A 9,563-nucleotide genomic window follows, 5' to 3' on the forward strand; every position below is an offset into this window, starting at 1 on the left:
AATTTTATTTGCATTGACATGCATTCATATCTTCATATAGTCATATTCTAAATGCGTGAAGTTCACATCGATATGTCACGTGGATCGTAAATTGTGAACACTCGAAAAATCGAATACCGTCAAATCAGATGTTTAAATAGCGATTTTGTGGAAATAACGGATTTATTTCGCTAGATATATATAGCTAGAGAGATCTTTTAGATTATGTATTGTGTAAATTTTTGTATAAACATTTTATTGTCGTTAACGAAAGCTTACGGATTTAATCTTATTGGTTTCGAAGTGATGAAAAAATGTTCCGAAATCTGAGGTTGATATTTGGGAAGATTCAGCATGCAAAACCTATCCAATTATGTGGACAACGATACATACAAAGTTTAAGGGAACCCGCCCAACCTTTAAAACGATGTCCAAAATGGGTTTGCGTAGAAGATGCGGTAAAAATTATAAATTCAGGTATTTATAGCCGCATTATATTTTGGTACTCTAATATATTTAGATTATAATATATTTTCTATATAGAATTTTAATGCATAATGTACTTTTGGCTCAACATATTTCTCCAATTTTTAAATTCTAATATATGAATAAAAAATGTTATAGACTGAAACTTTTCCTTTTAAAGTAAAACACAGTGCAAACGTAAATTGTATTATTACAAATGCTTCTTGCAAGTAAACTATTTTCTTTCACAGAGCATTTAGTTTACATACAAGGTGGTGCGGCCACGCCAACGGAACTTGTGCGCGCCATGACTGAGCATGGGGTGTGCAATAATTTGCGTGGAGTTAGATTATTGCATATGAATCTCGAGGGAGACACGCCGTTTGCCAATCCGGAATTTGAGAGTATAGTATTTCCGTTAGCTATAATTGATAAATACAATATCTGATAAGCGAAAAATAAGTAACAAGTTTATGATATTCAAGAGCACTTCAGATCTATTAGTTTGTACGTGGGTACTAATCTCAGGGAAGCAGTGAATGAAGGACGAGCGGACTACATTCCTGTGTTTTTGCATGAAACACCCAAGTTGTTCTTTGAAAAAACAATCGTACCAGACATAGCGTTAATCCACGTGAGCATGCCCGACGCGCGTGGATTCTGCTCGCTCGGTGTGAGCGCGGATTGCACCCGCGCTGCGATTTGTACTGCTAAAGTTCTTATTGGTCCGTCCCGAATTAGTACAAATTAATTTTTTTAATTACATGATACTCATTACATAATAATAAAAATTATAACAATCTCAAAAGGAGATAAAACTATCTTTGTATATTTAAGTAGAAAGTCTGAAAAGCGTCAGTTAGTTATATTGTAATGTTTTACTATATTATATCAAATGATTTTAAATCCATTAGATATTTTTTTCAGCGCAAGTAAACGAGCATATGCCGAGGTCGTTTGGCGACACATTAATCCATTCAAGTCATTTTGACTGGGCGGTGAGATATGACTGTCCTTTGCCTTGTGTAGCTTGTCCTCCGCCTAACGATCTAGAACAAGAAATCGGTAAAATCATTGCACAACGGTTAATCGAAGACGGAGCGACATTACAGCTTGGCATTGGCTGCATCCCCGACGCGGTACTCTGCGCCCTAGTCAATCACAAAGACTTGGGTATACATTCTGAAGTTATTTGCGACGCGATGGTCGACCTGGTCCAGCACGGAAACATCACGAATAAGTGCAAGATCAAGCACAGAGGACGCATAGTTGGCTCCTTTGCTATCGGCACAAAAAAATTGTACGACTTCCTGCACAACAATCCGGTCATCGGTAATTATGATTAATTGGTTTACTTCAAGATGGGTGTTATGGCGTTATTTCAAAATCGCAATTATCACCATACTAGAGATGTTAGCGGTCAATTACGTGAACGATCCTCGAATAATCTCGATGCAGCCGAAAATGACGGCCATCAATTCTTGCATCGAGATGGATCTCACCGGTCAGGTGTGCTCGGACAGTTTGGGCTGTAAAGTATATTCCGGTTTCGGTGGTCAGTTGGATTTTCTTCGAGGCGCGGCGATTAGTCAAGACGGTCGTGGAAAAGCTATTATCGCATTTCCCTCGGTTACCAGTCAAGGGGAGAGTAAAATACAACCGGTGCTAAAACTTGGTACGAGATCAAATTCGTTGAACAAATAAATTTTATTCTATTAATTATTTAATAAATCTATGATATTGATATTTTTTATAGGAGCCGGAGTAGTAGTGACAAAAGCTCACGCGCATTACATCGTTACGGAACACGGAGTGGCGAATCTTTTCGGTAAAACCTTACGCCAAAGAGCGAATGCATTGATTCAAATCGCGCATCCCGATCACAGAGAATGTCTCGAAAAGGCCGCATTTGAGCGTTTGAAATCTAACCCAACGAAATATCTGTAATACTTGTGATATATAAATATATAAATCCTGTAATAGTCCGAATCTTGTAATGGTCCCACAAATTTCGACAAGAATATAAAAATATTGCTTTACAAATTTCATATTTTAATGCTAAATATAAATACAATTTCAAAGTTAAAAATATATATGCTGCAATAATAGGAACATTTACATATATTAACACAGTCGCAAAGTATTGATTCGCATTTGCGTTTGCAAATGAAGTACTCGAATATTTCACTTGTATATTCAATTTAAGTGGTCAGAAGTCTATATCTTCTGGTAACGTTCCCTCCTTTCTTCTTCTCTCAACATTTTCGTAATACTCCGAAAAATCTACATAAGGCTTAATTCTAGCGTTTCGTTCCACCATTCTGGCGCCTGGCGGATACAAGTCTGACGTCGTTGACGTTTCCGTCGTCGATGTGTCGACGTTATCATCTGTGACACCCGTGCTGGTGCTCGACAGATCTTCATTGTCGGGTATGTTGACTGGTGCGGTTTGCACCACGGGATTGAATCTAACCGACTGACTAGTCGGACTTTTCAATGCGTGCGGCAGCGGGTAATTGAAGTTCCGCACCAAAAGAGTTATATCATCACGCTTGCCGGTGGTCATAGTGTTTTGTGTGTTGCTCATGTTTACGTCGTGATGAATTCTCACGACCTTGTCGACTACCGCCTGAGCAACTCCTGTTAAAGTAGACTGTACTCGAAACTAAAATCGCAGACATTTTAAAATAAATTTACACGGCATTTTAAAAGAAATCTGTTTAACCAATATTTATTTAAATCAACTACCTGATCAACCATTATCGAGGCCAATTCCTTATTGACTTGATCGGTACCAGTTGCTTCCTCCAATGATTTATATAGACCACGCGACATAAGCAATAAAAATCTACAGGATTCATCTAATTCGATACTGCCATGGATTTCCGGTTCGGCGATGATCGGTTCCGCTATGGAAGCTGCTAACTCTTCGAATTCTCTGTATCCTCCTTTAACGAGATAATTGCCAAGACAACGTGTATTTTCCTGATTTCCAAGATGAGATCCTGCAATATATATTTCTGTTTATCAGAATCTTTTTTATTAAAGCAAAAATCAAACAAATAACGAATCTACCTTGCCTAACTGATTCGATGTCCAAACCTAATTGAGATAATCGCAAAAGCTCGTCCTCGTTTTTTAAGTCATGATCCACGCTTAATTGTATAACTCTTAAAACTTGATTGCTGTCTGTTTTGCATAACAATGCCCTACTATCTCCAACATTTGCGACGTACAGCCTTCCTTTGTAGACCAAGGCAACAACAGCACTAGTTCCAGCTGATAATTCGCAGTTTAGTGCATTTAGTTTATCAACCTGCAAAAAATAAATTGTAATAACACATTATAAAAACTGCTGTACAATTTTAATATTGTATAACTAACCAAGTCTGGAAACTTTTGATAGGTCTCATAAGAATTCAATCCGTCAGGTATGTCAAATTGTAGACTAGCACGTTCTGCCAACAAATCACCAATTGATTCTAGATATCCTTTTTCAACTGCTATAAATGCCTGCCTGTAGAACAAATACTTTGCATATAAATGTAAGATCTTTGCTCACATAAAAAGTCATTTTGAGATATCATTCAGATATTTAAAAGTATCTTGAAGATATCTTTTAGAACCATCTCATATGACAAATATCTTAAAAATATTTTTTCAATATCTGTATTTTTTAGACATTCTACAAAGTTATCTTGAATTTTTTTAGACAACTCATAGACAGATTTCTCTTAAAAACATCTTGAAGGATAAACAAATATTTTCTAGGTGTTATTCAGTAAATAAATTTATATTCAAATTGTTTTTATTTAATTTTATTTTATTGAATATCAATGAAATTTTTACCGGAGAACTTCTTTCACCTCTTCATCCGTTGATTTACCATTTAGCTGCCCAAGTAGAATTTCTGCAGCCATTCTTTGCATAGCAAAATTGGCTGCCTTAGTACCTTCATGACCATCAAATACAGCATAAAGAAATGTAGAGTCATCGTATCTACAATGAAAACTACGATCCTCAAAGGGATGCTCCTCTTGCCGATATCCATCTTCACGGTAGATTTGATTAGTAGAAAAGCCCACTCCTAGAACATCACATAAGATGTTACCACGTTTTAATAACTCTGCTATACAAATTAAAATATTTACCATTAATTTTTGGCTAATGTAATAAACCATCAAAACATAAATTCAATATAAAAAGTCAAAACATTGCTTACAAATTATTTTTTAAGTGACATAGTTTTGTTTAGCAAAGTCCAAAGATAATAAATATTATTAATACAAAAATAATCATTTATACAAATTTATTAGCAAAAATCACATTTTGTTAAGAGAATAGATATTGTAACTTATCAAATTATGAAATAGAAATATGTTCTTTCGTAAAAGAATTAGTAAAAGGATAGGGTGATGTCAAAAATGCAAATGTCAAATACATAATCAATAATCGATATTACAAGAATAAAGTAAAAGAAACATACCGGACTGTTTGCAAACTGGCAGATCGTCCGTCCAGTTGTACTGACTGTCCTGAAAGGGCATAGGAGCCGGCCGTTCCGCACTCGCAGACATTTCTTTTCATTCTATCTCATAATCGGCAGACAAATTAGTTTGCGATTCTGCGAAGAGAAAACCGAAATAGAGAAAAGAATGGGAAAGAATAGGAAACTTTCTTTCTCTGATCGAACGAACAATAAACATGAGGCGTTCTACTTGTTTTACGTGCACTCTCTGCACTGAAACGAGATAGATCAGATAGAATTTAGTACATGTGCTGTAGAGGGGATAACATACGCTAGAAAAGGCTAGAGAGCCTTTAATCATAAAACTAATGAATAATTAAAGGATCTCTAAAAAGGCTGAGAGAAGCTGAGAGCAAAAAAAAATATCGGCCATTGCCACTTTGTCAGTGCCAGAGTGCCAGCTACCGTGCGCTATTTCGTGGAACAGATATTCGATTAACATCAGCGCCAAACATATAGAACTACATAGCTTCATCCACTTATCGACAGTCAATAAAGAAGGCATTTTTCGGTGTATGCCCGTGCTGTATAGGAGCGAACTAATCATTCTGAAAGTATAACGACTGGTATATAGCGAAGAGTTTCATTAATAAGGCGAATAATGAATCTGTATTGCTCGATTTTAAACATATACTACTAATGGAGGCAAAGTCAAAGGTGCTACCATTCTTGGAACTTTTTTCAGAAAATGAAAATTATCTCAATTTGGGAGGCAAGATAATTTATATTTTTCTTTCAGCCTTTATCTCTTCTTATTATGAATGTATGCCTGCGTTTTACTTATTATAAATTTAAAGATTTTGTTTTGTATTGTTGCAGACGAACGCGGCTGCAGTTACTGTGATGGACTCGGACAATTCGGACACAGAATCACAGAGCCAAAATTGGAAGCTGTACAAAATAAGCAGCGTCCAATATTGGGCATCGCGATTATTTGGCCAGTAATACTGCCGATTATTAAGCGACGCATTTTATATAAAATTTATTGTAAATATGTATGTATGTATATCGATATGAACATTCATTTCTATTAATGCTATTAAAATAGTATGTGAAATAAAAAAATAAATATTTAAACTAAACGCTATATAAATATTTAAATTTATTCGATTATTATTCGATTATATGTATAATATTTTCTATTTATTTTACCATAGTATAATTTTTTTAAAAATTATTTGATTAAATCTTCAATATTGTTATAATAATTAAATGTTACTGTAAATAAATATTATTTAGTATTAAAATTGCGTAAAATAAAAAAATTTTTCGTTCTTGCCAACTTCAGAGATACATTTTGTGGAAATAAAACAAAAACGCCGCGACTGTCACCGGTGATTTCTTCACATGGTACACAATCTTCTAGGCCTGTCACAATACAAAATTTCTGTGTGTAATGGCAAATTGATTTATCCGGCCTTAATTAAGTGCCGGTTGTTCATGCTGGAATGGATCGTTAACATATTGCAAGCTTTCGCAACATGAAAAAGTATTGGAGCCATTTAAGCACCAAGAAAAATCGTCGCTCTAACCGGAAAAGTTTATCCCTCGGAAATTCTAGGAAATACATTTTTACGAGGTGTTTTTAAACTTTTTGATATTCATTCAATCTAAGCTATATTTTAGATTATTTTCTTTGATAACACTAAACAAGCGATTATATGCAGTGTCATAAAATCCGAATATTAGGTATAATATCATCTGCTTCGCAAAGACATCATTTCAATATGTATTAATTCAACTAAAAAAATTATTATTGAATAATTATTTTTCGTAAAAAATCAAGTATAGATTCGATAAGAAATTTTTTATTAGATTTATAGAAATTGCTTTTAAAATATGAGTGGTATATTTAAGAATTAAACAGATTAAAATTGAATCTATTTTTTTAATTAGTCGTCTGTATTAATCTTTAAGAGTTATTTAACATCATCAACGATCGACAATGGTGAAGCCGCAAATTCAACCTGGTCTCACAAAGACGCAGATACTGCGACAGGCGAAGAGTGCCACTGTAGTAAGAGAATATGAGCAGGGAGCGGCGCGGCAACGACAGCCGGTCCTAGTAGATCCTGAGAAAAAACGACGACAAGCCTCAGTTGAGCCAAAAAGAGTCGATTTTACCAAACCGGCTATGACGAAGGCGATGATGGTCCGGATGAAGCAAGCGAAGAAATTGCAGCAGGAGTACGAACGTAAACGGGAGGAGGCTATGCCACGAAGGAGGCCAAGGAGGACACCTGCACCGATCGGCGGTGATCCGAGGTACACTTTAAGAATTTTTATGCAAAGCTTTCCCCGTACATTGTTTCAATCGGAAGTCTCTGAAATAGTCATTTTGCACGTTAAATGTTGTTTTGAGAATAATTTGTTTTTGTGAATACGTGTTTGAAATATGTTTTATAGTTTTTCTTAGTACTTTTACACCTCTGTAGATTTGGTAGAGAGAGAATACCACTTACTAGACGTGCCCCGACGCCATCTCCACCGGTTTCGCCTCCAAGACTAGCGAGAAAGCCGGAAAGACGAGTGATGCCGGAAATAAGAGCACCGGAACCGCTTCCGGTTCTTCCGGAAAGAACTAAAGAACTGGCAAGGTCTATGAACGCTCAGGTGATTCAAGCCGAGCCAGTAGGCGAGGGTCCAATTGATAGCATCGTGATACCGCCGAGATCGCTGAACGAGAATCGCACCACTATCGTCAGTATTCCCCAACCGCCTGTGGCCGGCGTCGACGCTGCGACTTCTGAAGTGGCAAACCGCACGATTCGAGTAATCAGGTGACTTGATGAGGATATCCCGATGATGATGTTCTGGAGAAGTAAATGAAACTAGATTAAAAGAAAGATTAAAAGACAGATCTTAAGATGGAGCAGCTCCGGATCTGTTTTATTCTTTTTTTGTGTTTAACACAAATGGTCCGAAAGTGTCGAATATAAAAAGAGGATAATTCAACATGTAATTTTACAGAAAAAATCGAAACGTGTGTTTCACATTTCTAGTTCTCCATTCAATAGAAACAAATTACTGATTTCATTCCAATGAAAGCAATATAATACACGTTAATATTAAATTTGTGACCTAAATTTTGGGAACTTTTACGGGATAAATAATTAAAAATTTCTTTTAATTTGTGCTTACACGTTTTTTTTTTAATTGCATTATAATTCAACGTTTTTATGACGTGATAACATGGATATTGCTTGATAGTGAGACTCTTGATGGACAAGATGCTGCAGAAGCAGCCACGGTGCAAGATAAGTTGGAGGATTTGCAACAAGCAAGACGAGACTTTATAATGGCTGTAGCGAATGTCGGCGGTAACGCCGTAAAACTCGCGGAGGAAGAGAGATCTAGATACATTTACAGGTGAGAAAACAAAAAAGAACGAAAATATAAAAGTTAAATTTTGCAAAAATTTTGCATGTCTGATCAATACGCAAATAATTTTTAGTTAAATTTCTTGAAAGCCAATGCATTAAAATAAAAAATAAAAAAGTAACTAAGATTTCTAATTACATAAAATGAAAATTAAAAATCAATGAATCAACACGAGGAAGAACTGAAGAAAAACTAAAAATTCATATGTTTTGAAATCCAATGCTGCCAAGTTTACTTTTTAATTTTAAACAAAATAATGATGTTTGCTTGCAAAGGACACAAATTTTATCTTTCAACTTTATTAATTTGACAATGGAAATATGTGAATTTATCAGTAAGTTTTGCCATTTTTGTTCCTTACGTTAACTTACATCCCTTTATTTAAACTTGCACTTTGTGATTTCAAATTGCTGACACAACTCTGACATTCTCAATGTTTTTATGACTCAATAAATTTTTTGTAATGTTATTTGATAAGGGTTCATCTAGAACGCGTTGTAGAGAATTTATATTAATAAATAAAAAATAAAAATACTACCAATTGGATCGACTACAAGCAAATCATTACTTTGTTCATTATTACTGCCAACAAGAATCATTTTTATTTATTCGTAAGAGAGTTAATCAAGTTCACAATTAATACAGAGTCCCTGACATTGAGAGCGAGATGTTCCGTATCGAATACGGCCGGGAACATCCGAGTGTCGTAGCAGCTCGCGAATTTGCTCAAAGAAGCATGGCTGGTATCAGGGCGCGTGAGGCAGCTCGTCGAACCGAACGGGAGTTCGAAAGGATAGCTCAGGAGCCGTTGCCAGAGGATTTGCGCTTTGATGTCCCGTTCGAGGAGGAGTTCTTACGCGAGGGTGACATATCCTGGCAGGAAGAGGAGGACATGCCAATTCCATCTAGGATAAAGGCCACCATGCGCGATATGCCGAGACGTGAAATTCCCTACGAGTACCCTTCCTTCGACCCAGAGGAGCTCGAGAGGTTCTTCGACATAGAACAATACCCACCAATTCCGCCACGCGGACCACCACCCGGTCGTGAGCATCTGCCGCCTGATCTCTGGGAGATAGAGGATCCTTGGGCAACGTGTGGCATGTGTCCGAAGGAAGATGTATCTGATTTGATTCGCTTCGAGAGTCCTTAGTCTTTCGTCTACCACACGGATTTGATAAATTCGTTTCCAAGTTTTTTGGGATGCACT

General features: G+C 36.2%; 3 protein-coding genes across 6 annotated transcripts; 2 read left to right on the forward strand and 1 right to left on the reverse strand.

The window, feature by feature from the left end:
- The first annotated feature begins 44 nt into the window (after window positions 1-44).
- LOC105837215 (4-hydroxybutyrate coenzyme A transferase) lies at window positions 45-2,426 on the forward strand. The gene is made up of 6 exons (XM_012681798.3): window positions 45-456; window positions 696-848; window positions 930-1,169; window positions 1,372-1,776; window positions 1,853-2,119; window positions 2,201-2,426. Exons 1-6 carry the CDS (start codon window positions 294-296, stop codon window positions 2,389-2,391), a joined length of 1,419 nt encoding a protein of 472 aa, XP_012537252.1. The 5' UTR covers window positions 45-293; the 3' UTR covers window positions 2,392-2,426.
- Window positions 2,427-2,478: 52 nt separating this feature from the next.
- LOC105837212 (TGF-beta-activated kinase 1 and MAP3K7-binding protein 1) lies at window positions 2,479-7,569 on the reverse strand. Of its 4 annotated transcripts, none has more exons than XM_036294043.1 (7): window positions 7,435-7,569; window positions 4,931-5,068; window positions 4,294-4,531; window positions 3,829-3,961; window positions 3,520-3,760; window positions 3,193-3,449; window positions 2,654-3,109 (listed from the first exon to the last, which is right to left on the reverse strand). In XM_036294043.1, the coding sequence occupies exons 2-7, from the start codon at window positions 5,019-5,021 to the stop codon at window positions 2,654-2,656; spliced, it is 1,416 nt and encodes a 471-aa protein (XP_036149936.1). In that variant the 5' UTR covers window positions 5,022-5,068; window positions 7,435-7,569. The 4 variants fall into 4 exon arrangements, with proteins under 4 accessions (XP_012537246.1, XP_036149936.1, XP_012537248.1 ...); XM_012681794.3 differs by lacking the exon at window positions 7,435-7,569 and adding an exon at window positions 5,244-6,019; XM_012681793.3 differs by lacking the exon at window positions 7,435-7,569 and adding an exon at window positions 5,142-6,019.
- On the forward strand, window positions 6,145-9,561 carry LOC105837216. The gene is made up of 4 exons (XM_028191994.2): window positions 6,145-7,237; window positions 7,408-7,752; window positions 8,183-8,333; window positions 8,997-9,561. The coding sequence occupies exons 1-4, from the start codon at window positions 6,918-6,920 to the stop codon at window positions 9,504-9,506; spliced, it is 1,326 nt and encodes a 441-aa protein (XP_028047795.2). The 5' UTR covers window positions 6,145-6,917; the 3' UTR covers window positions 9,507-9,561.
- Window positions 9,562-9,563: the final 2 nt, after the last annotated feature.

This window comes from Monomorium pharaonis, chromosome 1 (assembly GCF_013373865.1).
Source record: "Monomorium pharaonis isolate MP-MQ-018 chromosome 1, ASM1337386v2, whole genome shotgun sequence".
In the NCBI taxonomy this organism is placed as follows: Eukaryota; Metazoa; Arthropoda; class Insecta; order Hymenoptera; family Formicidae; genus Monomorium; species Monomorium pharaonis.

Bases quoted from the DNA above. Each gene is read 5' to 3' on its own strand.
- LOC105837215 (XM_012681798.3), top strand. From the start codon at position 294: ATGTTCCGAAATCTGAGGTTGATATTTGGGAAGATTCAGCATGCAAAA. The intron at 457-695 runs GTATTTATAGCC...TTTCTTTCACAG, and splicing joins GGTAAAAATTATAAATTCAG to AGCATTTAGTTTACATACAA. The intron at 1,777-1,852 runs GTAATTATGATT...TCACCATACTAG, and splicing joins GCACAACAATCCGGTCATCG to AGATGTTAGCGGTCAATTAC.
- LOC105837212 (XM_012681792.3), bottom strand. From the start codon at position 5,021: ATGTCTGCGAGTGCGGAACGGCCGGCTCCTATGCCCTTTCAGGACAGT. The intron at 4,532-4,930 runs GTATGTTTCTTT...GTGATGTTCTAG, and splicing joins GCCAGTTTGCAAACAGTCCG to GAGTGGGCTTTTCTACTAAT. The intron at 3,450-3,519 runs GTAGATTCGTTA...TATATATTGCAG, and splicing joins CATCGAATCAGTTAGGCAAG to GATCTCATCTTGGAAATCAG.
- LOC105837216 (XM_028191994.2), top strand. From the start codon at position 6,918: ATGGTGAAGCCGCAAATTCAACCTGGTCTCACAAAGACGCAGATACTG. The intron at 7,753-8,182 runs GTGACTTGATGA...ATTGCTTGATAG, and splicing joins CGCACGATTCGAGTAATCAG to TGAGACTCTTGATGGACAAG. The intron at 8,334-8,996 runs ATTTACAGGTGA...CACAATTAATAC, and splicing joins AGGAAGAGAGATCTAGATAC to AGAGTCCCTGACATTGAGAG.